Source organism: Daldinia decipiens (assembly GCF_022478715.1).
Source record: "Daldinia decipiens strain CBS 113046 unplaced genomic scaffold F4813scaffold_5, whole genome shotgun sequence".
Classification (NCBI taxonomy): Eukaryota; Fungi; Ascomycota; class Sordariomycetes; order Xylariales; family Hypoxylaceae; genus Daldinia; species Daldinia decipiens.
The window spans coordinates 20,143-42,777 of NW_026054548.1; the positions used below are offsets into that span (position 1 = coordinate 20,143).

The 22,635-nt window shown below is 46.4% G+C and overlaps 10 protein-coding genes across 10 annotated transcripts; 5 read left to right on the top strand and 5 right to left on the bottom strand.

Moving 5' to 3' along the window:
- Positions 1 to 1,438: 1,438 nt before the first annotated feature.
- F4813DRAFT_386075 (RlpA-like double-psi beta-barrel-protein domain-containing protein-containing protein) lies at positions 1,439 to 1,771 on the bottom strand (the record flags this gene model as incomplete). The annotated part of the gene is made up of 1 exon (XM_049246361.1): positions 1,439 to 1,771. One exon carries the CDS (start codon positions 1,769 to 1,771, stop codon positions 1,439 to 1,441), a length of 333 nt encoding a protein of 110 aa, XP_049102625.1.
- Positions 1,772 to 3,002: 1,231 nt separating this feature from the next.
- F4813DRAFT_347974 (uncharacterized protein) lies at positions 3,003 to 4,839 on the top strand. Its single transcript, XM_049242015.1, has one exon. It carries the CDS (start codon positions 3,447 to 3,449, stop codon positions 4,680 to 4,682), a length of 1,236 nt encoding a protein of 411 aa, XP_049102626.1. The 5' UTR covers positions 3,003 to 3,446; the 3' UTR covers positions 4,683 to 4,839.
- Positions 4,840 to 6,288: 1,449 nt separating this feature from the next.
- F4813DRAFT_260551 (uncharacterized protein) lies at positions 6,289 to 7,286 on the top strand. Its single transcript, XM_049240244.1, has 2 exons — positions 6,289 to 7,190; positions 7,251 to 7,286. Exon 1 carries the CDS (start codon positions 6,663 to 6,665, stop codon positions 7,143 to 7,145), a length of 483 nt encoding a protein of 160 aa, XP_049102627.1. The 5' UTR covers positions 6,289 to 6,662; the 3' UTR covers positions 7,146 to 7,190; positions 7,251 to 7,286.
- A 458-nt stretch (positions 7,287 to 7,744) lies between these two features.
- On the bottom strand, positions 7,745 to 10,201 carry F4813DRAFT_260561 (glycosyltransferase family 59 protein). Its single transcript, XM_049240245.1, has 5 exons — positions 9,827 to 10,201; positions 9,667 to 9,755; positions 9,046 to 9,614; positions 8,857 to 8,997; positions 7,745 to 8,800 (listed from the first exon to the last, which is right to left on the bottom strand). The coding sequence occupies exons 1-5, from the start codon at positions 10,031 to 10,033 to the stop codon at positions 7,872 to 7,874; spliced, it is 1,935 nt and encodes a 644-aa protein (XP_049102628.1). The 5' UTR covers positions 10,034 to 10,201; the 3' UTR covers positions 7,745 to 7,871.
- Positions 10,202 to 10,299: 98 nt separating this feature from the next.
- F4813DRAFT_347978 (FMN-linked oxidoreductase) lies at positions 10,300 to 12,286 on the top strand. Its single transcript, XM_049242016.1, has one exon. The coding sequence runs from the start codon at positions 10,576 to 10,578 to the stop codon at positions 12,112 to 12,114; it is 1,539 nt and encodes a 512-aa protein (XP_049102629.1). The 5' UTR covers positions 10,300 to 10,575; the 3' UTR covers positions 12,115 to 12,286.
- On the bottom strand, positions 12,287 to 13,263 carry F4813DRAFT_347980 (ubiquinol-cytochrome-c reductase complex subunit-domain-containing protein). Its single transcript, XM_049242017.1, has 5 exons — positions 13,129 to 13,263; positions 12,963 to 13,012; positions 12,753 to 12,806; positions 12,459 to 12,606; positions 12,287 to 12,397 (listed from the first exon to the last, which is right to left on the bottom strand). Exons 1-5 carry the CDS (start codon positions 13,138 to 13,140, stop codon positions 12,389 to 12,391), a joined length of 273 nt encoding a protein of 90 aa, XP_049102630.1. The 5' UTR covers positions 13,141 to 13,263; the 3' UTR covers positions 12,287 to 12,388.
- A 143-nt stretch (positions 13,264 to 13,406) lies between these two features.
- Positions 13,407 to 14,932, top strand: F4813DRAFT_347981 (uncharacterized protein). Its single transcript, XM_049242018.1, has 2 exons — positions 13,407 to 13,691; positions 13,791 to 14,932. The coding sequence occupies exons 1-2, from the start codon at positions 13,544 to 13,546 to the stop codon at positions 14,633 to 14,635; spliced, it is 993 nt and encodes a 330-aa protein (XP_049102631.1). The 5' UTR covers positions 13,407 to 13,543; the 3' UTR covers positions 14,636 to 14,932.
- Positions 14,933 to 15,192: 260 nt separating this feature from the next.
- F4813DRAFT_347984 (Nonaspanin) lies at positions 15,193 to 17,932 on the bottom strand. Its single transcript, XM_049242019.1, has 3 exons — positions 17,694 to 17,932; positions 15,678 to 17,580; positions 15,193 to 15,626 (listed from the first exon to the last, which is right to left on the bottom strand). Exons 2-3 carry the CDS (start codon positions 17,554 to 17,556, stop codon positions 15,559 to 15,561), a joined length of 1,947 nt encoding a protein of 648 aa, XP_049102632.1. The 5' UTR covers positions 17,557 to 17,580; positions 17,694 to 17,932; the 3' UTR covers positions 15,193 to 15,558.
- Positions 17,933 to 18,191: 259 nt separating this feature from the next.
- Positions 18,192 to 19,766, top strand: F4813DRAFT_260689 (uncharacterized protein). Its single transcript, XM_049240246.1, has one exon. It carries the CDS (start codon positions 18,293 to 18,295, stop codon positions 19,433 to 19,435), a length of 1,143 nt encoding a protein of 380 aa, XP_049102633.1. The 5' UTR covers positions 18,192 to 18,292; the 3' UTR covers positions 19,436 to 19,766.
- A 331-nt stretch (positions 19,767 to 20,097) lies between these two features.
- On the bottom strand, positions 20,098 to 21,971 carry F4813DRAFT_386084 (FAD/NAD(P)-binding domain-containing protein; the record flags this gene model as incomplete). Its single annotated transcript, XM_049246362.1, has 4 exons — positions 20,098 to 20,982; positions 21,091 to 21,166; positions 21,219 to 21,556; positions 21,630 to 21,971. 4 exons carry the CDS (start codon positions 21,969 to 21,971, stop codon positions 20,098 to 20,100), a joined length of 1,641 nt encoding a protein of 546 aa, XP_049102634.1.
- Between the last annotated feature and the right edge of the window lie 664 nt (positions 21,972 to 22,635).

Genomic DNA, 22,635 nt, shown 5'->3' on the forward strand with positions numbered 1-22,635 from the left:
CCCCACCTAACCATGGGCCAACAAGCCTAGATATCCTCTGGGTATCCCTCTCGCAGATGAATATCAGGAGAGCACTTGATTTAGCAGCTCTGGATAATGCTTCCATGACTGCATTTCCGGCAGATCTCACGGGGGAAGCAGTGGCGATGAGCATCTGCGAGTACGTAGACCCCTGAAAGTATCAAGAGGCTTATCCTAGGAGCATCGAGATTACTGGATCAAAAAAGTAACGCGGATATACATATTTCCATAGTCCCACATTAGGTCATGTTGCTGGTTCTTCGCGAGATGACATTAACTTTCGCGGTTCGTGACAGAGCGAGCTAGAGATATCAATTTCCAGCTGTAAAATAATTATGCATGTATTTGCTGTACGTACATATCTGACAAATATGGTGTACAATCTTGTTAGCCCCGGATGACGTGAGTGCATTTACATTCGACGGGTCAGCAAACTTATCATAGGTATCATAGCTAGATATCTGTAGATGGTCGTTGAGAAGATATCGCGATGTAACAAATTTAAAGTTTCCCTCGTTATCCAGAATAGCTATATTCTAAGTGGTTATTTTCTACCTATCCGGAAAGGCCGCTCCATAGAAAGAAGGTAAAGAACATCAACATATAAGCACTCAGAAGATAATATGACTTTCCGTTTCCAATCATAATATCTAAAACGAACGATGGTCAATAAACTAGTTGGTATTCGATGATATACTAGAATTGTTTTGAATAGTAGTACTTATCTAATGGAGTATTGTTGTCCCACAACAAGAGCATTTAGGATAGATTCATAAATAAATGAACACTTAGTAAGTTATTGAGAAACCCTTACTTGACCTAGCCAAACGTGAAGACACACAATATGACAACTAATGGGGAAATAAGTGCATTAATAAACGTAGACTGTAAAATAGGAGGTAGTTGAGTGAGAAGTTGAGAAGTCTTTCGTATACAACTCATCAAACCTCGCCCAATATTACAAGACCTATTAGATACCCAACGCATAGAAATAAGTCACAGTATAAATGATACTAAATGTTCACAATTCACCAAATGCAAGTCTAAGGGTCCTAAAATTATCCTCCTAAAGTCTCGGCTATTTCGTATAAACACAAATGAAGAACAAGAGGTACATAGTCTTGAGTATACAATGCAAGTTTATATTGGTCTATAAGTTCCCTCAGCTAGTATATCCGGCTCCTGGCCGGTGACCACGGAAACGGACAATGGGCCGGCCCATCATGACAGTTCTCAGAGTCGCTGACTCCTCTAATTCCGGTTTTCAACCTTTTCTATCCCAATGTCAATGCTAACCCCTCAATGACAAGAGAAATGAATATATGCAGGTTGCGCGTCCCCAGTTCTGGTTGCCAACCAATAATATTTACAAGTAAATCTCATCGTAGACACCGTCTAAGCAACTCTATCCGACCATTTAGGCGTACTCCCAAGTAACCTGGACGCGTCCCGCATCCAAGCTTTCAAGCTGCTCGAAGATAGCGGGGGACACGTCAATGCTGTCGCCAGCACAACCAGGACATTTGTCCACAACTGTGGCACTAGCGATCTTGCCGTTGTAGTTGATGTTGATTGTCCTTCCACAGTTTCCGTCCTGGCTGGGGGACATGGCGACAACGGCTTCGCTCTCTGTGTTGACATTACCGCATGCGCCAAGGCCTGGGGCATAGTACGTCATGTCGCCAGAGAAGGCAATAGATGGGGCAATAAGGGCGCCCAGAGCAATAACGACTTTGGCAACAGTATACATCGTGGATAAGACCAATTGTTATGTCTTGTGTGCTGGTATTATGGGCCGGTTGATAGTTATGTCCAGACGTAGAGTCAAGGAATGAATGGCTAGTTGCTGGTAACTCTTGGGGGTCCTGCCTGGAGTAGAAGAAAAGAATGTGATGGTACTGATTGTGTTGATGGTGAGGCTTTTCAGTCAAAGAAATGAAGGCGGGACTGAAGGCTTAAATAACTTTCCAGCTATGCTTACATTATTATTCTATGCCATCACTACCTACCCAGTAGTTACTTATTTGGTGTACTTCTATGTTCAGGTAGGTATCATCTTGCATCAAGTAATTGCATCCAAACACCTACGGACGTTTGCTAGGTACAACAGGGGCATTGTGATAGGACAACCACGTCGAGTCACTATTTGTAAATTAAGGTCGTTCAGACCAGGAACCCTGGTCGACTCACTGTCAGGCAGGCTCATTAATGTGAGGAAAGCGAGGGCGTAGAAGAGTCTGAGTAGTCGACGGCATGGCCTATGTTGTTGCATAGGAAGCTTCCGGTCTAGGCAGGTCCATGTGCACGGCTTACAATCCGGGGCCGCACATGGGGTATCTATTTTAAGCCGCTAAGATGATGAGCATAGGGCGGGCGGTAGTGGGAACGAGATAAACAGAAATCGGCATAGGGTATAGTTGAATATCAAGTCTTTCTAATTCTATTGTAAACAATCAACCATTTTTTTTTAATTCTGATGGCAAGTAGAGGTGAATAAAAAAAGCCCCAAAGTCGATGCAAAATTAGCGACGAAAACAAAAAGAGCTTCATTAAGCGTGAAAGGGATTGTTTGTATCTCATCGGGCTGTTTCTAAAGTGTTAGGTTAAACAATTTCGATAGGATGAACAGGGTCAAATCCTCCCATGTCCAGGAATACTAAGCCACATTATCCAAGAATTTCGGGCTAACTTCATCTACGTACATCCATTCCCCCCCTTTAAGAAGCTAGTTCCCGTTCATTACAAGGGTTAAAAAAGCTTGATCGTGAGATTATAATTGATTGCGCCACATTCTCCTTAAAACCGTAGTACAACAAAATAAGCATCGGATTCAAATGCTTGGCGATCTGCGTTCATCTACTTTAATGAATTGTTGCAGAGTTAGTGTTCCACGTAACGACCTGGTTTCATGTAGGGACAGTTGTCGAGAGTTTAATATATCCTAGGATGGAATTTCTCTGATTCCACCACTGAACTCAATTCAACATATTAAGATAGAGCTTGAAATCACCAACTCTGGTGCGGACTTGAAACTCTTGCTCGTGATTGGGCAATATGCTAGAATTTAATAGGTACTTCTAAGGTAGCCTTGGCGGTTGACGACACTGGACGAATTTGGGGCTGAAAACGGCTGAAAACTAGGACTTGCTCCCAATGTGGATTTACATGGACTGTTTTCCAATACACCAGGGAACATATTCTTTACCGACTCTATCAGGATACCTGTGAGTGAACAACAGTTTGTTCTGGGGAACAGTCCTTGTTAGTTCCTTGTGTGGCTGTCTATTATAATCACCGAGGCGCCCAAGATTTAATCTTCAAATCATAAATCAGATGATAACTCGGCACGGCTACGGCTTATCTACAATCAAACCAAGTCTTCAGTCTCAAAGAATATCTCAAGATTCACCTGCACATTTAGCACAATGTCTTCAAAGCCTCGCAAAACACCAACTATGGAGTCATTAGGTCTTCAGGAGTCTGGGCTCTACTTCCCTACCAGTGCAAACAGAGTCATAAACTTTCCTCCAGATGTGATCCGACAAGACGCCTTAGATACGCGCATTGTCGTACATGGCCGCTTTCCCGAGCTAGTTGAACGGTTTCTGGCTCATAAGCGCATACACGGAAGTTCTATAGAAAAGCAGCTATACGGTCCGGGTTGGACCTGGCCGCACCAAGTAACGAGACTTATCGAGAAGCGACCCCTGTCTTTTGTTGGTCCAAACGACTCAACTCTACTACGTACCGGACAGTCATTTCAAATGGGAACTAGGTTTTGGGACTCAATAGGTGCTGAAGGTACACCTTACAAGTCCCTAGAAGAATACTTGACCTACGATGAGATCATGCTTGGTAGCTTGATGGGAGTCAGCAGTCCAAGTTACTTTATTAATGATGGCGCCCGGGATAACAATGGGAGGCCCCAGGACGCTGGAACATTTGAGCCTAGGGGGATCATTATAGGATTAGTCGGGCCACGATTTGAGCGGCTACTGCATATGGACTCTAACCTCATTCTAGACGGTGTGGTAGCGAGACAACAACATCCTGAACTCACCAATATATTTTTGGATTTCCTTGGTGTAGGGGAAAGATCGGAATTGGAGATAGAAAAGTTCTCTATACGAGCCTATACCGAGCGCATACGTATCAGCGCCGACATTCTGCTTTTAGAGGCGAATGAACGCGCGAAGGCCGTAGGCCGAAAGGCGTATGTCTACATCGTAGGCCTCGGCCTCGGTGTATGGTTATACGATGCATTACAGCCCGAGTTCTTCATCAATGCTTTCAAGGAGTCACTGATGATTCTAGGACCGAAGCTGACACATATTAGAACACTTGAGTTTGCATGGATTCGAGTGGCAAGGGAGATCCAGGAACAGATAGCTGGTATCACAATGGGACTAGGCATCACTACCATATTCTCAAGGCGTAATCCAACTGAAAAGTTGAGAGACCAAAGAGCAGACCAGCTTCTCGTCATATCCTACCCGTGGGATGGTAATTCATTTCCAGGTAACGAATATTGGGAGGGAAATCTAAGTGGCAGTGGTGATCCTGCAGCGGCATGTATGAGTACAATCGCTGAGCTACATAATCCCCTTGTCAATCCGGGCTTCACCCAGCGAATCTTTGTAGTAGACAGCTCAGAGAAGTGAGGGAAACAGCGATTCATACTAAGCTTGATACAGAGGTTCTAATACCTTGGGTGCATTCCTTGTTATTAGAAAAGCGTGCAATTAGAAGATTTATGTAGCTCAGTAGCTCTATAAGCTCATACCTAATACCTACCTCTCCTTAACAATCTTAATAAAATTGGAATAAATTCAAATCTATGAAAGCTCTGATAAATATATTTGAACAAACATCGACGCTTCTATAAAAAGACTAGATTTAACGTAGATAGGTACTTACAACGAATAGTATCTTCCCGGGTTTATATAAAAAAAACGTATTGGCTATATTACCTTTCCAATTATCTTCTGACATCTGTACGAATCATGGCTCCTGCATCGACATGCATTTTATTACCTACACCTATTGTATACATGGCTTAATGCTCCAAATGATGCATATTGACAATAATACCTACCTCCGAAGGAATTCGATGTCGTGTCTTACAGCCGTCCGCATTATGTGTATACTATAGACATGCAGCCTCTATACTAATAACTATAATAACATCATATACTCGGACTAGGGTTGCCCGATGGCACTGGACAGGGAACGAAGTGCATGTCCACATTGGAACTTATTGTCGCCAAGCCCGCATAAAAATATACATCGATTGGCATGGAGACTTGCATGTAATTTGTGGAACTGCCCACTGGGGTGCCCAAGGTTAGGCACGTTGAAAGGATTATTACTTGGCCCCTTTCTCGGTGAGTGACGCTTGGAACCTTCGACAGTGCATGAGGATGCATTACATACAATGTGTGGCTGTTGCTTAGCCTTTCTTGTTAGTAAAAGCTTACTATACAACGGTTTCGGGGTAATGGGAAAAGCTAGGTAAAACATCTATACTACATACGCCGATAGGTTGCAATTCGCATCCGTATTACTATTAGAAGATATACAGGGTTTAGATAGGGGACAACCCCGCAAATATTGTCAGTGGAGGAATGAAGTTTAGAATTATTTAGTGTTCGGCGATCTTCGGGAATGGGGAAACATAAGAAAACATTCGATTCAGCTGTCAGGGCTGACGAGCGGGGGGAAGAAATGGGTATAGTGAAATCTGGGGAAGCGTGGGTACCTACCTAAGTAACACCGGAAAAGGGGACAGGACTCATAGGTACCTAAGGTACCTAGTAGGTTAGGTATGTAATGTGCCTCGGATCGGCGATGGATCGAACTTGGTGCTTTCTTTTTTCTATCTTTGTTCATCATGTCTTTTCTTCCGTCATTGCTGATTTTACTAGCTATAAACCGGAGTACCGCTATGGCCGATAAACTACCTAGTGTTCATAAATAGGAGGCGCCTAACTTAGGGCGATAAAGGTAGCTGTCATTAGGCCCAAATGACTTATTCGGAATTCCCTTTGGTGCTGTAGCTAACCGGAAGCGAAAGGGGGGAAAGAGCCTATCAAAACCCCCCCATTTCCAAAGTGCAAACTCCACTAAGCCGTTCTACCCCACCTGACTAGCGGTTGGAGCAATAACATTACTCATGTTACCCGGGATTGGCCGAGGGGTTGTTTCTTGCTGGTAAGCCACTGACCTTCAAGTATGTGCCTCGACGTCAGGATTTTGAACCTTTTACCTCGCACACACAACTTGATGACAATACAATTTCGGAGTACACATGTCAACACCACACTTTAAAAAAATAGAATAAATTATTTAATTTGTCGTAGATTTGCGATAGAATAATTTTCTTTTATTGAAGAACAGACTACCTCATTTTATAACTATCTACGGATACCTAAACCCCTCTTGGCTGATCCGACACGAACATTATTACTACGATAGATTGCGTTTATTTTCATCGATCCTTGGCTTCACCGTCAGCGCTGGTCGCCTTAGCCCACGGCGCCTTTTCACGCACGGCGACTTAAACACTTTGATCTCAATCATCACGTACTTTCCTCTATAATCCTTCTCGCTCTTTTCCCGCCTTCTTCCCGCCTATCGCCAAGATGCCTTCGTCTCAGCGCCCATTCTTCCTATCTTCCTTCCTCGCCGCCTTCCGACAACAGACACCGCCGGCCCTCTCAGCAACGTCACAACCTAACAAGCATACCTCGCAGCCTGCATCAGGTTCCTCGCCTTCGGGGGCGCGATCAATCTCGTCAACATCCCATGCCCATGCCCAGGCCCAATCACCATCACAACAACAGCCTCAACAACGAACAGGGGGTGTTATGAATCAACTACCCTTGCAGTCACCACCTCGACATCATCACTCCCCGCAACCACATCGCCCAGGCATGCCTATCCCAGCTCCCGGCCGTCGGCGAGGTAGTGACAGTAGTAGTGAGGGTTTCCGCGATGTACTTGGTGCTGATAAGTGGTACATTGGAGGTCGGACAGCCGGTGGCGATGAGCGATTCTTCAAGTTAGGTGTTGTAAAGCGGGTACGGAGTCAAGATCGCTTGAGTTTAGACAGGTTAAGTCTATGATCACTCTCATAAAACAGCTCACCACCGAAATCGGGCCGAATCATGGTAAGGGATGGCGAAATCACAATTTACGTATCTGCCCATTTCAATGCTGAACGTACTTAGCGGACTGCCCACTTGTGGGGACTTACGGTCGGGAAGGATAAACATGGAATATACAGCATAAATTACGGTTTCTCTCAAGAAGGCATTTAAAAGAAGGGTGGATAAGGGTCAAGGCCATGCGAATTTACATTAGGGAATTGATGGATACTGTATATGGCACTGCACGGCACGGCGTTAAGAGTTTGCTATTTAGGAACGGCGTTCAGGCGGCCTGGGTATATGGTTCGCAGCAAGCATGCCAAAGACCAAGAGAAAAGAAGAGAATTAAGAGAAAGAAAATAATTCGACATCACCGGCTTGAAACTGGGCAACACCATCTCACCTCATCACACAACGACACGCCATCATATATGAAATTGACGCACTAAGCGACGACGATAAAAATCGGATGATCGCTGCATAGTATGCGAATATAGTATTGGAAAAGAGGGTTATATGCTTACTTCGAGAGAGTTACCAATACCATTAGATAAATACTAAGAGTACAAGCTCGGATGGCAATATTTTGATCACTCTTTCATTTTGGTCGTGAGAATACTCTAATTACAGGTCTATCTATGTGCTAGCTATGGAGAATGCAAGACTTGTGTATGATCAATAATTATTAAAAACATAGTAGAATTACCACATAAATCTTTGCACATTTCCACCGTCTAGTAACTCGCCGTCTTGCCCTCGCCAGTAAAATGGCCGAGTGATGAATATGTACATAGTGGCTACGTTGATTAGCAGAAACCACACTGTCTCAAGGAGAGGCACAAGGTGCTTGGAGATCAGTGAAGTTAACCCCAAACCTGCGAAGATAGGTCGCGTTGGAATGAGTAAGCGCCAGAATACCCAGGGTAGGATAAAATAACGCGGCTCGACTAGCGGTGCCGTTATAAGAGAGAGAGTGGCTGCGAGGAGAATTAGCGCGGTCGATGTAGAGGGTGGCATTACTGTCGCATCCACCGCTGTGAGAGCCACGCTTGACAACTTTTTGCCAGTCGGAGGTGGTGATAAGGTCAAGGCCTTGGTACTGAATGGCGTTAATATCCATTGGCGCTTCTGAGCAGGTAGTGTTGTTGAGGGACTGCCTTGCAAAGCAGCCCAGCACAGCCAGCCGCAGATTACGTAGACCGGGACGAGGGCATATCTTATCCACCATGATCTTAAGATCGTATACCGGAAGATGTAGAACATGAAGTGCCTATTGTCGGCTAGTGTGAACGGATGGATAATCGTGTTGTATCGTACGATTAAGGTAGTCATCACCAGAGTTCCGGCGAGGATAAGGATATAATGGAGTGTATGGCTCGACCCGATATGATTGAATGCTTTTAGAACTGAGGACTGATTAGACATGCTTGTCCCCTTTGGGTTACTCCCAGAAACTGGGGGCTTCTTCGAGTGCAAGTCTGACTTAGTTGAACCAGTGATGACTTGGAGAACATATATGGTAATATCTATAAGCGATGGGATAAAATGAGGTGCCGAGAAGAACGCAAATAGAGGCCATATATATAGCATCTGGGCTAAGTGCAGAGTTGCCACGTGATTGGATTTATCCCCTATTCCCAGTCAATGATCAATTCTCTGAAAAGACGATTCTACTGGCTCAACTCACCTAGAACAACGCCACCATTCCAGACGACAAACCCAACGAACGCCCCTAGGACTATAAGGTGCGGCCAAATCTGCCTACGTATAATAGTCCCAAGGTTACAGGTTGCAGCTATGCCAATGCTGACGGCGGAAAGGACCAGGTCTACTTTTTTGGTTAGAGTAATAGTCTAGGGTGTGGTTCGAGACTTACCAATTGGGTATGCTAGGTTCAGGGGCGGATCGTGGATATCGCCAAGCGAATACCTCCAAACATAAAAACTGACCTGTTCCGACAGCGTTTGAAATGCTGGAGCAGCCGTAGTTTCCGGGCAGAGAGTCTTGATAGCATGAACGATTTCCAAGCCACCCATGTATACCACGACCCAGAAGATGTTGGTCTGCCTCACGCTCAGCGCCAAGAGCCCGAGGAAGATCGTACGGACATTACTTGCTGTGGACGGGTTATCCGAATACATCCGGCCTAGGTGGTTGATGTAGGCAAGCAGTACGACAAACGTGGAGAGGACATCCGTGTAGTACAATCCTGAAAAGAAGAACAGGACAGGGAACAGGGTGACATTGATTCCTGTCCAGAAGGAATCTACCGAGTACAGGTTTGAAGTTGGTGCATTGCTTGCTGTCCCTAGCTGTCTAAGCTGAGCCCTAGACGCGACGACAGCTATGATCAGATAAGATATAATCTTTACGTTGAACTCTCGGAGACTGTACACCGAACATGCAAGTCCTGATAGTCTCGTTTCCAGGATTGTTAAAATGTAGCTTTGAGTTATCAGTTGTGAGGGTAACTAAGGAAGATGTTGTGTGAACTGACAGTCCAGGAGGCGTAGTGATCTTGTCATCCCATACGCCGAACTTCCCATCACAGTAAACCTGGGCTTGGGGAACATGGAATACTTCATCCTAATCTTGTATTAGAGCTTAATATGTCTAGTTATAACGAGTTTAAAAATATTAGTTTATTGTATACATACCAAATACGGGTTCGAGGCATGTTTAGTAACGAATGATAGCCAGGTGTGACCAAGGAACTGAATAGTTATCAAAGATAGGAATATGGCTAGCCCTGTGCGAGGAGATGCGATCTTATGAATGGCGTAGATATATGTGGCCGTAGCAATGAGACTATAACCGGCCAGCTGGGAGACCCAAGAGGAACTTGGCTCCAACCAGGGAGTCATTATCGCATTCACGAACTAGGGAAATAAAGACTTTTTAAAGAAAATATAAAAGGCCAATTTTAAGTTGAAGCATATTTAGTACCGAATCTAAGATAATTGATTTATTACCTGTCGATTTAGGTCTAGGATATGCGGTTTGCACGTGGTATTTATTAGTTAGGTGGTAGGTAATGTAGGTAGGTATAATTTTAGAAATAGAATTAACCTGCCTACCTAATAATTCAATTGAGCAACAGCTGACAGATCTTGGATGTTCCACCCCTGACAACTTTAATACCTATGTAGACTGGTACCAAGTACATACACTAGGTGGGTACCTAGGTACGTATAGATCCACCTATAGCTGAACCTTCTCTGATTGGGTAAAAAGTGACGCTTGCCAAGAACTAAAGTTTCCAATGCTTCAAACGTTCGATTTACACAATTTACACAATTTACACAGCACCAAGTTTTAATCTCTCGGCCTTTGATATATTTAATATCAAATTCTACCGCAACCACAAGCCATTGAGGGCTACTATGCCCATCACAAAACCTTCACGATGGCATCTTCTCATCGAATAGCTCGGCGCTTCCTCAGCTCACCGGCCAACCCGCTGTCTTCCTCTAGACGATCTCCCGTTCAGCTCCGTACCCGAATTGTTACCCGTAACGTCTCAACCTCCACGAACTTTCTACCCGCGTCCCAGTTAAAAACGGCATTCTATATGACGTCTATAGCTGTATCTGGCTATGTAGTCTACGTTTATAGCACCGATACTCGCGCTTTCATCCACCGTTATGTCGTACCCCCGCTACTCCGCTTTCTCTACCCAGACGCCGAAGAGGCGCACGATGCTTCTGTCTCCTCTATGAAAACACTATATAACCTAGGCCTTCATCCGCGCGAGCGTTCTAGCTCATCTATCTCCGATGGTCCGGATATTACTGTATCCGTCTTCGGAGAGCAACTGGCAAATCCTATTGGTATCTCTGCGGGCCTTGACAAACATGCTGATATCCCGGACCCACTGTTCGCCCTCGGCGCCTCTATCGTCGAGGTTGGTGGCTGCACGCCGCGACCACAGGAGGGTAACCCCAAACCGCGCATGTTTCGAGTTCCTACACTGGACGGTCTGATAAACCGGTATGGACTAAATTCGCGTGGCGCTGACGATATGGCTATGCGGTTACGGGATCGGGTTAGGCTATATGCTAAGACAGTTGGCTTGGATGAAGCAAGGGTATTGAACGGCGAGGCCAATGTTCCTCCGGGTAGTCTGTTGCCTGGACGCTTGCTATTGGTGCAGATTGCTAAGAACAAGGAGACGGACGAACGTGACGTGGAAGCCGTGAAGCGGGACTACGTATACTGTGTGCAACGGCTAGCACGGTACGCGGATGTGCTCGTAGTTAACGTGAGCAGCCCGAACACGCCAGGCCTGCGTGACTTGCAAGCCGTGGAACCCCTTACGCGGATTTTAAGTGCGGTAGTCGACGAAGCGCGGCGGACAGACAGGAAGTGGGCGCCCAGGGTCATGGTCAAGGTTTCGCCGGATGAGGACGAATATACTCAGATGGAAGGTATTGCGCAGGCGGTGTGGCTGAGTGGTGTCGATGGAGTCATCGTGGGTAATACTACGAAGCGCCGAAATGGACTGGTCCCAACTGGGGTGAACATATCGCGTAAAGAGCAATATACTATGACGGAGACCGGTGGTTATTCGGGTCCGATGATGTTTGACCGAACTGTCGACTTGGTAAGACGGTACCGGAAATTGCTAGACGGCAAATCCTTCCAGCCTGCCAAGACGGACAAGGCTGTTGCCAACGAGGCGGTCGATGAGAATATAACAGGAATTGAAGGAACCATCACCGGATTCTCCGAACCCGAGAAGAAACCTAGCACTAACCAGCCGCAAGAACAAAAGGTCATCTTTGCTACGGGAGGAATTACAAATGGGCGGAGAGCCCTGGAAATTTTGAATGCTGGTGCGAGTATCGCTATGATCTATACAGGTCTTGTCTACGGAGGTGCTGGAACCGTCACGCGCATGAAGAGCGAGATGAAGGAAGAGTTGGCTGCAGAAAATAAGGCATAGAAGAGAAGGTGACTTGTGGATGGGATGACTTATTTCAAACGGACTATTGTATCACCACCACACGTAATAGACAGACAATTAGATGAGGATGGCTGACAGTGAGCACCGTGTAAAATAGAACTGCATCAAATATTAAAAGGTAAGGATGGGGGTGTCAAGGACTCAATGAGATATCTATTTGGATGTCATTTTGTACAGAAGTTCGCAGTATGAGCTCTATTCTAGCATCGCGCTCCCTTATCTGTCTAGCAAGAACCACCAGCACGATCCAAGTTTAGAAGGGCTGGATATGATGGATTAGCAAAGCTTGATCAAAGAGTAGGGAGCTTGCGACGATAACTCACGTTGTCTGACGCGGGGATCTCCTTGATGAAGTAGCCACCGATGAAGGGTATTTTTTGTAGGATATCCTTCTTTACTCTGGGGATGCCTGAGGCGTAGAAGATGACGGCGAAGAGAGCTACGCCACCGAAAGCGCCGGCCTTGAATCCGCTGTAAAATCGGTCCGTTAGCATGCTGCTATAGATAAACAAACAAACATGATGCTGTCTAAGCCTGTGCAGATAGCATGTACGCTTTGCAAGGGGCAAATCTAGCTCTCTGGACCGGTCGAGAGCGAAAGTAAACGGGTTGCTTACAGGCTGCTGATCTGCTTAAATGTCCACCCTGCAACATTCGGTTGGTAGTGGTACCTTTCGTTCATCCGTTAGCCAGGGTTTGAATGGCTTTCCATATTCCATCCTCTAATGCAAATTTCCCCAATCCATGTGGCTTTGGCTTGCATTGTTGATACCACATCCAAACTAGAACCAGGTATTTGGCTAACGAACAATCGGGTGCGCACTCACTTAGGTCCGTAGGGGCTCTTGTAGGACGGATACGCCCGTCGAATAGGAGTCTATAGTCCCGCTAGGTTAGCAAAACTTCTCGCAGAAATTCCCACGGGCTTAGAGGGTAGGGGTGCATCAACAATTAACATCCATAGAATGTATTGGAGACTGGTGCATGTCGTACCTGGAACACCATCTTGGCTTGGAGTCGAAGAGTATATCGGCCGGGAGACTCAATGGCAACTAAATTGACTTTGATTGTGATGTGATTTTTGGTGACAGCTTCAGCTTCAACTTCCGTTCCGGTTTTGGATGGAAGCTGCGCGACATTCTTCGGCTGACATTTCGGAGGATTCCGGTTGGGGGCAGCCCTATTGTCAGCCACAACAATGCACAAGCCACAATGTCTACACAGAGGTACGGCGCAGGTACGTTTTAATGCATTTAAGCGCTTAATACCACATAGCTTAATAGGTACGTACCTTGCATATTATGAGAACTTAGCTCTAATGATAAAGTGAATGTCGAAAGCTTCAATCTTTCATATTTTTTTTTTACTTACTCCTTGATCCCAATATAACACATTATCTGAGCGCAGAATGGATAAGCAGCTCGACGTATGCTTCGACCGTGTCGAGAAGGCATTAGGTACGCTAGTCGACTCAATTGCCAAGTATCATCCCTCCGTCGCTCAAGTTAACGAATTGGGGCTCGCCGACGTTGAGCTCAACAAGGGCCTTGAGGACTGTATGTTCTTCTTTTAGTTTCTCCCCATTCCGCGATTATTCTTTCAACTTTTTCGTCCAGATGACAGTTAGATAGGAACTGATTCATATACCTCCCCAGTACAAACCCACCAATCTAACTACCGACGGATTCAGGATCTACGAGCAGCGACAACCAGCTTCGATACTCAGATCAAGGACACACTACGCTTACTAGCCAACACGAGGAAGGAACTTGTCAATGCTCCTGCCACCGTATTCCCGTCCGACCGCCCTAGCTACGATATCGACTACGACGAACTACTCGCCTACGCTAGCCGGATTAGCAAAACTACTATCCCTCCCGCTGGTGCAGCGAACAGCCTTTCAACCGAACCCAAAGCCGAGAATAGTGGAGGACCTGGGACAGAGACGGCCGCTACGACACCGGCGGGAGGTACACCCAACGGTGCCCCAGCTGGTGCTGTGACACCGGCGAACATGAATGGAGCGCAACAACAAGACCCCGCGTCGCAGTCCCAGCAGCTCACTACCACAGCCAGCAGCGATGCGATGGCCGCACAAGAGGAGCTACCATGGAAGCTAAACCCATTCAGCGACGTCGAATTCGTGCCCTGGCCAAGCGAGGAGTCCGTGCGTAAAGGAGCGCTAGTTACTCTAGCCTTCCTCTCCGAGAAAGGTATCGACCCGGAGAACTTCGACCCCGAGGAAGAAAAAGCGCGCAAGGAGCGCGAAAAGGAAGAACAGCAGGCGGCAGAAGAAAGAGAGAGGCAGGAGCGCGAGGAGAGAGAGCGCAGGGCCAGAGAGGAGCAGGCACGGCTGCGGGCCGAGCGCGAGAAAGAGCAGAGGGAAGCGTGGCGGCGCGCGAGCGTTACTGGGGGTGCGGGACCGAGTCAATCGTCGCCGGTGGGAGAGAAGAAGCAGTTCCAGTTCATGGCTGATGATGATGAGGATGATGATGAGTGAAGTATTCGCTAGTAAGTCGGCAAGAATGCGTCTTATTATGGGACATGCGAATCATAGGGGTTTTATGATGTCTAGCATGGTAGGCATATGGCTCATATGCCTTGATTGAATAGTTGGACCTATTCTTAATTACCATAATCATCGTCACAGCCATATTCTATTAAGGAATTCCGTGGCTAGTCGCCCAGGGCAATGTAATAGTCACAATGACTACCTACAGAATAATATGTAATCTAGGAGGTCAGTCTCCTCAGGTCTACCATTAAAAAATAGCCATCCGCCTAGTTGTTGTTTTAACTGTATTAAATCATATATAGTGTATTTGAGTCTATCAGATTGACTCGAGTTAATCGACATACGTTTCGGGTAGGACCGCAAGCAATGTGAGGTTTCCATTCCCCTAAGTACGGTACGGCCAACGGAACGGCCCCACTTCGGGTTCCGGAGGTTTCAAGTCTCTCACGTTGCGGAGGGTCTTCAGCCGAAATATGAGGGCTTCATACTGGCCGCGTAAGGGGGAAAATTATCACACTAATAGTAGAATAAAACTCAAGACATCACGTAGGTAGACTTTTATTCATAAATTTCTCTTCTAATACGTACCCAGATACCTAGGAAGGATCCCACGTTCGTTTTGTGCCTATCTGCTCCGCCGGAACCAGACTGGACAAGTTTTCTTCTATTCTACAGGTTTCGTGTGAGCCTCTTCTGAACATGGAAGAACGCCTCCTAAAACGCCAGGCCCTTCGGATCTCGTAGGCCACATTTATGCAACTCGTTAAATTCCATCCCACCTCATGAAACTGGACTGCGAAGACGGCGCGTGGAAAAAAAAGATGTTGGTCGTACATTTCGTATAGTACAGATTTTTCAATTACTTCGGGTCCGCTCTCCTTCCGTCCGCCCCTCGTAGCTTGTGCTATTTAGTCGATCTTGATGGAGCGGTAGATCTTGTTAACGAACCACCAACTAGAGAAGAACCCAATGGACCCTAAAGCACGATATTAGTATAGTTCACGATATGTATAATGCAAATGCATACCTGTTAAGATAAAGAAAAGGAAGGAAAGAAGAGCGCTATATCCGATATACAAAACAGTGCCGGATAAGCCACCCAGAGACAACTTGCTGATCAGATATATCAGAGCGTTAGCAAAGATATAACCCGCGCTCATACCCGCAGCCAGGAAAGATCGCCACTGCCAGTGATAGTTCTCGGCGCACAGTAAGAAGTACACCATCAGAACTGTAACTGCAGCACAGGTGATGATCATGAGACCATAGCAGAGGAAGAGGAAACCGAACATGTAGTAGATCTTGCTAAACCAAATCGAACTCATGATAAAGTATAGCTCAACGAAGATAGCGCCGAAAGGTAGAATACCAACTAACAACATACTTGGGATGGGTTTCAAATAAGTGGTGGCAGGAGGGATCTGTCGCGGGATCTGGTTGGTTCGGACAGGAGGCTCAAAAGCTGCTGCACGGAATCCAAGCCAAGAGCCAGAGACCGAAAGGGGGATTGAGATGATGAACCAAATACCAATGATAACTAGCATAGTGGTAAACGGGACGGCACCGGCAGCTCCATTAGCCCATAGGAATAGGTTGAGGAAGAAGAATGTCGTGAAGACGATGCCGGGAACCAAGAGAGGAGTTAGACTGATATTCAGCTTCCACTTCTCGCCGTTCATCGACTTGTAAACTCTCGCAGAGACATAACCACCAACAAAGCTAAGGAGCGTGTATAGGATAATCATGATGGTTCCAAGGGAGCCACGGTTAGATGGCGATAGGAAACCCAGCAAGGCAAAACAGATAGTAAAGCCGGTCATAACGAACAACTGGGCACCATTACCGAGGAAGATGGAGAGGAGCAGAGGATGCGCCGGGGTTCTAAAAACATCGCCGTGGACCAACTTCCAGCCAGAGTCCTCCTGGACGCCATCTTCAAGATCCGTCGCACCCGAAAAATCCTCTAGGCTGATTTGATCCAATCGATTGTATCTCGCAATATCCTTCTTCAGAGCCCTGAAGAGAACTGAGGCAACCGTGACCGTCAAGAAGATAACAACAACAGCGGAGTTGACGAGGGAGAACCAATGGATTTTAGGGTCGAAGACGTGTAGATATTTATCCCATCGTGTTGCCCAGGCAGTAGGTGACTCGGTCCAGTATACGCTGTAGGTAAATGTGACTTCAGTTTGAGAGCCTTCATTTTCGAGAAGGACTACGGGTGGTGTCTGATTGTCGTTGCATTCCAGATTATCGCCCTTGTATGCCTTGGAGGCAGGTTGAACAATTACACCCACTACCCTCAGCTGGTCGTTTTTTCCGTTGACCTTATGATATTCGACAACGATATCGTAGTGGTTATTGAAGAAGGTCGGGCCGTCAGGATCAGTCGTAGAGATAGAGCCCATAGCAAAACCCGGGCTATAAAACGTAGTTCCGGTAAGGTCATCGAGGAGATGCTGTCCCGCTGGTAACCCATCCACTAGCCAGTTTAAGGCGTAACCCTGCATTATACGCTTGTTTACGAAGTGCGCAGCGGCCGTGTCGTACTTCGAAGTACATAGCTTCCTACAGGTATCATTGCTCTGCATGCTGAGTTCAAAGGGTGAAGTCATTATTCGATCGCCAAACAAGATACTCCCGAGGCTTTCGGACACGTATGATGGGCCACCTTCGGGCTGACAGAACTGGAACATCTCGTTATAATAGTCGTATGACATGACGGAATGCAGAAGCGCATCTTGACCGGCAACCGGCTTGATACTATTCACGTAAAGAGGGACTTTATCGCCAGGCTTATATGATGTAGGCGCGACGCCGGGAAGGTAGAAAGCAGTCGCAAGTTGGGGGAGGGCGAGTAGCGCAGAGCAGAGCGCCCAGGACGGCGCAAAAGTTCTCGACTTCATCGTTGGTGTTTATGACATCGAGCTCTGCTTAAGAGTCAGCTAATATACGTATTGCTAGAGGGTGTGTGTTAAGAAAGGACTTGGGAGAAAAACGAGGAGGCAGGAAAATAAAATAAAATAAAAGTTGTTCAACTTACGTATCACTGAGCGCCGCAGAGAAGGATTCGAGACCAATCACAGAGCACAAAGGCTCGTTTCCTTTATATCTAAGAAGGGATACAAAGCTAACCAAGTTATTTCGTAGTAGTAGCTGGCCTAAAATTGATAGAGTAGATTTGAGAGCGCGCGTCTCAAAGCGTTTTAGTTTCGACGATTGTTTCAATATGCGGTCGACGGCGTATGCTTGAAATATTTATTATGATGTTTCTTGTAGATTCATAAAAGTTTAGGAGCTATGCATATTTAGGTATTTGGAGTGGATACCTACCTAGGTACCTGCCTGAGACAGCTGTCCCCAAGAACCTTAGGTAACATTTATCCTGGGATCTTAGTCATCCGCATGATTACATAAGGTACCTAGGTACAAGTACATACATGACAGGGGTCCTAGCTGCTGTCGCTGCAAACAAGGCGTATTCCTCTTAGCTTTGGGGGAAAAAAGAATACAGGGATATCTTATCGTTATCGTTCAACTTATTTTTTTTTCATCGTTCAGCGCCGAATAATTTTCAATCGTTGTGTTCTTAGAGGAAGTCAATCTCATATCGCAAAAGACTCTTTTCTTCCGGACCCAGCCATGGCAGTCCCGGCATCCTTACCGACCTTACTAGACTCATTATCAAACTCGTTAAACTCAGCGTTCGAGGCCACTCCTAAAATATCCGGCATCGAACCAGCCAAAGACGGGGTATCCCTCCTCGACGTCAAAAACGAGCTTCTACTCTCCTACCTACAAAACCTTGTCTTCCTAATTTTACTTAAGATCAGGAATGCAAAAGAAACCGGCTCGGAGGAACTGGAAGAGCCGAGCGGATCCGACCTCTCGGACACGGTTGTGAAAAAGTTGGTTGAATTACGACTATACCTTGATAAGGGAGTCCGGCCCCTCGAGGAGAAATTGCAATTCCAGCTTGATAAGATATTGCGTGCAGCTGATGATGCTGAGCGCGTTGCTGCTCAGGCGTTAGAAGATGCTGATTCAGAGTCAGAATTAGAGTCAGATGAAGGAAATGGTGATGAAGATGCTTCTGAAAACGAGGCCCCTGTCCGACCTACAATAGGTCTCTCAGCCAAGCAGTTTGGTCCCAGCTTCAACAACTTTGCGCCGCCTTCAAACCCCGTAGGAATGGCCGCCATTACAGCGACGGAAGACAAGACAGGCGCATACCGCCCACCCAAGATCACCCCTACCGTCATGCCCACAGCCGAGCGGAGGGAATGGCGTGAACGCAGACCCATGAAGTCTGCCGTTGTCGATGAGTATGTCGCGAACGAGCTATCGCATATACCAATCGCAGAACCGAGCATTGGAACGACGATCGTGTCCGGCGGCAGAAAGATGAAGACCGCCTCTGAGCGCCAGGAAGAGAATCTCAAGCGTGAATATGAAGAGTCAAACTACGTGCGTTTGCCGAAGGAGAGCAAGAAAGACCGCGCCAGACGCAACAAGACTGAGGGACGCAGCGCAAAGATGAACTTTGGTGGTGAAGACTGGCGGGATCTTGGCGAGGGCGTGGACCGAATCGAGAGATTAACCAAGCGTAGAGAAGGCGGCAGTAGCACCAAGGCGCTACTCGAGAAGAGTCGTAAAAGAACCAGAGAGACGGTCGATAGCGCCCGTGGAAGTGGTCATGCCATTGGGACTCGGGAGATAGGCGAAAGGTTTAACAAACGTCTCAAGGTCATGGAGGGTGGACGCAGAGACCGGGGCAAGCGTTAGGGATATACCTAATGTCAACTAAATATCATTGAATCCGGACCTATGGCTACCTATCTATAGGTATGCTGGCTCCAAGATTCAAATAAAAAGTACTACAACAAAGGTTTCAAACTTAACTATAACTAGCATTTTAACAGCCACCGGGTTTCTTTTCTCCCATATAACTATAGTTCATTACGTATCTTACACAGTCCAGCAACTTGCAACTACACTACGTTCTCAAAAATGATACAACGAGGATTAAAACTCCTTTCCACCATTGAACCACAACGGCAGGCCGCCAAAAAACAATCGCGTACAGGTGGTCCCGTGCGAGCGTCGAAGCAATTATCCCTCACGGGAGTCTTATCGAAAGGGCCTCTCAAAGTATCATTGATAGATACGGGTCACACGAAATTTGAAATATAGCACCGTTTCTTGTGATTGAAAAGGGGATTGCTGTATAGTAAACTATCATCAAGATAGTTATGATAGTCGCATTTGCCACGTTTGTGGAAAATTATATTGTGGCTATTAGGATTTGAGTCCAACATGGCGGCTGTACGTTGAGCTTCTAGGTAGTCCGACCAGTCTGACACCGAATTTCCCGAGTCAGAGGTTTCTTGAATGTCCAGACAGTCCGAGAAATGTCCGTGTAAGAGGGGTTTGTCGTCAATAATTTCCTAAAAACTTCTGCCGACGTCTCTACTCCCCTCGTCAGCCTCGGCATGCCCCATGCCATTTCGGACCTGATCCTCGGCGGCCACCACATGCTTAGGCAGTGCAAATCCCAAACCGAAGAAGACGAAGAATGCCCACTTCCATCGGAACGGGTTAATAGTAACGCAGAAGAAGAACCACCAGAGCAGTTCAAGGTATGTAAAGAAGTCAAAGGCACCAGTTGGAGCTGTGGCTTTCAGGACCTTGGTCATATCGATCCAGCGTTTCATCCAGAACGTGGATGGGCGCGTTAAGGGGTCCACGAGAAACATAAGAAGAATCCGGGTGTATATGCCGATATGCCAGTTGCCCACAGTACCAATAGCCGATAGATAAGTGCAGTTGATGGCCGAAATGGAGGGATGCTGCGGAGGAAACGTTTGGAGATACCAGTTTGGCGGGCCATATGATTCACTATAGCAGTTATCCGGAAGGAAACTCAACAATGGCCTCTTATATCCGGTCGCCATGACTACCATATCGCCTTCGATATTGACTTTTCGACCGGGGCCTCCCTTCGGTACTCCTTTATCTCTCTTGTTCACTAAGACTCCTGTTTCGGTAAACCCTTCAATATCACACCGTACCCACTCAGCTTGGCCGGAACGGATTTTGTCCATGACATCGGAATTAACCATCGGCGTGTCCATAAATATGCCCTTGTCGTTTGGTGCTAGGTCTTGTAGGTCTCGGTAGAAGAATTTCTTCAGCAGCGCCTCGGGGATAGCAGACAACATAGTCTCCTGCCCCCAGATATTCAAAGAAAGTAATATATCAACAAGCCAGTTGCGAGGAATGATCCACTTGTCGCTGCGCGATAGGATATATATCTTCGATGCCCCCTCGTCCTACAGGTAACATTGCACGTTAGTGACGACTATCATAAAGCCCATATTCCCATAGACCTGAAACCCCTCAATCGGATTTTTAGGGGATATCTTGAGGGCATAACATACAGAAGCATATTCCAAAGCTTCTACAGCCGACGCGCCGCCGCCGATAACTATCATGGATTTCTCTTTTGCGTCAACGCTGTTTTCCATTAGTTAAGTAATTCGTGAAATAACACCACCTTGGTACTCACCCAGTCAATTGGCTAGAATGGTAAACAGGATTCTTAAAATTTTCCATGCCGTACATCTTCGGCATCTTGGGATCTCCGCATGTTCCTACGGCCGCTATGATACCTTCGAATCTACCGTTTGCGGGGTTGTTGATGATCCAGCGGCCCTTATCGTCTTTATACACCTTTTCAACCCGAGTGTTGAATTTTGTTTTCATGTCCAGTCCATATCTCTCCCAGAGCTGCTTGACCTGGCTGACAATCTGCCGCCGGTCTGGATAACCACGTTCCCATTTGACGGACGGATGAAACCTATACATAAATGAATGAATTTGCAAGCTCGAGGTATTGTTTACTTTCTGTTATACGGGGAATCGTCAGTAAATAAAAATTCGATCGGTTAGTATTCAACGGAATGTTTAAAATACGTACGCTCCAGATGCCTCCCAGGCTATTTTCATCCCCAGCCTCGAATATCACCACGTCGAATCCGTGGCCAATGCAATGAGCTGCCGATGTCACACCAGTAATACCTGCACCGATAATCGCAACCTTCGGCCTCCCCAGCCTCGTGCTTGGCCCCGGAGGTGTCGGGGAGAATAGCTTGTCTGCGAACCATTGAAATATGACGAAGCAGAATTGGAACTGCCACTGGATTATTTCGGATATAAAATGAAACGGATGAGTGAGGGGATTGCCCAAGCCCGTGAGCCCTCTTCTAGTTTCGGCTCGAACGTCGGACCAAACCTCAGAACCTTTCTCCTGAGGAGACATAACGAACTATGTGGTAAAGTCAAACGGGGAGAATAGCTTAATGTGCTTGTATGCAAACTTGTTAACGAGGTAGCTTAACAACAACAATAACAAGAGAGCCAAAACAGTCAAAGTTCAAACTTGCTTGAGACATAAAGCAAGGAAAAGAGCCCTAATAGGTAATCAATACAGCAATTGACTCAATTTGAATGGCCAGACGAGACGAGGGGGTAGTTTACATACAATTGACGCTCCCATGACGATGAGCTTTTGTCAGATCCATGGGTGTATAAGTCGAAGCATTCCGAGTAGGTAACCCTGTTCATTACGTCATTCAGCAGCAGCAGCAGCAGACAAGGGAAAGAAAAAGGCTCTCCGTTGACATGTGAAGGAACCTTAGCTAAAAAGAAGCTACCTTAGGTACCTAGGTATCTAACGCACGAGCCACAATCCACCATCTAGGTATCTCATCCATGTGCCGACGACAGCCCGACAATAAATAGCGACATTACCTACATTACCTAATATTACCTGTAAAAGACAAGCATGTATTTTTTGTGTGTGCAAGTACACGTCCTGAATCCCAAATCCCAAGTCCCAAGTCCGAAATGAAGAGAAAGAAAAAACATAAGAAACATTCATCGGTAGTCGACAGTAAACAGTTGGAGCCCAAAATCCTTTATCA

Coding starts and splice junctions, on each gene's coding strand:
- F4813DRAFT_347974 (XM_049242015.1), top strand. CDS start 3,447: ATGTCTTCAAAGCCTCGCAAAACACCAACTATGGAGTCATTAGGTCTT.
- F4813DRAFT_260551 (XM_049240244.1), top strand. CDS start 6,663: ATGCCTTCGTCTCAGCGCCCATTCTTCCTATCTTCCTTCCTCGCCGCC.
- F4813DRAFT_260561 (XM_049240245.1), bottom strand. CDS start 10,033: ATGACTCCCTGGTTGGAGCCAAGTTCCTCTTGGGTCTCCCAGCTGGCC. Junction 9,615..9,666: donor ATCACTACGCCTCCTGGACT/GTCAGTTCACAC, acceptor GATAACTCAAAG/CTACATTTTAACAATCCTGG. Junction 8,801..8,856: donor GAATGGTGGCGTTGTTCTAG/GTGAGTTGAGCC, acceptor GACTGGGAATAG/GGGATAAATCCAATCACGTG.
- F4813DRAFT_347978 (XM_049242016.1), top strand. CDS start 10,576: ATGGCATCTTCTCATCGAATAGCTCGGCGCTTCCTCAGCTCACCGGCC.
- F4813DRAFT_347980 (XM_049242017.1), bottom strand. Junction 12,807..12,962: donor AAGAGCCCCTACGGACCTAA/GTGAGTGCGCAC, acceptor GATGAACGAAAG/GTACCACTACCAACCGAATG. Junction 12,607..12,752: donor TTTAAGCAGATCAGCAGCCT/GTAAGCAACCCG, acceptor CCGATTTTACAG/CGGATTCAAGGCCGGCGCTT.
- F4813DRAFT_347981 (XM_049242018.1), top strand. CDS start 13,544: ATGGATAAGCAGCTCGACGTATGCTTCGACCGTGTCGAGAAGGCATTA. Junction 13,692..13,790: donor CAACAAGGGCCTTGAGGACT/GTATGTTCTTCT, acceptor ATACCTCCCCAG/TACAAACCCACCAATCTAAC.
- F4813DRAFT_347984 (XM_049242019.1), bottom strand. CDS start 17,556: ATGAAGTCGAGAACTTTTGCGCCGTCCTGGGCGCTCTGCTCTGCGCTA. Junction 15,627..15,677: donor CCTTTTCTTTATCTTAACAG/GTATGCATTTGC, acceptor ATCGTGCTTTAG/GGTCCATTGGGTTCTTCTCT.
- F4813DRAFT_260689 (XM_049240246.1), top strand. CDS start 18,293: ATGGCAGTCCCGGCATCCTTACCGACCTTACTAGACTCATTATCAAAC.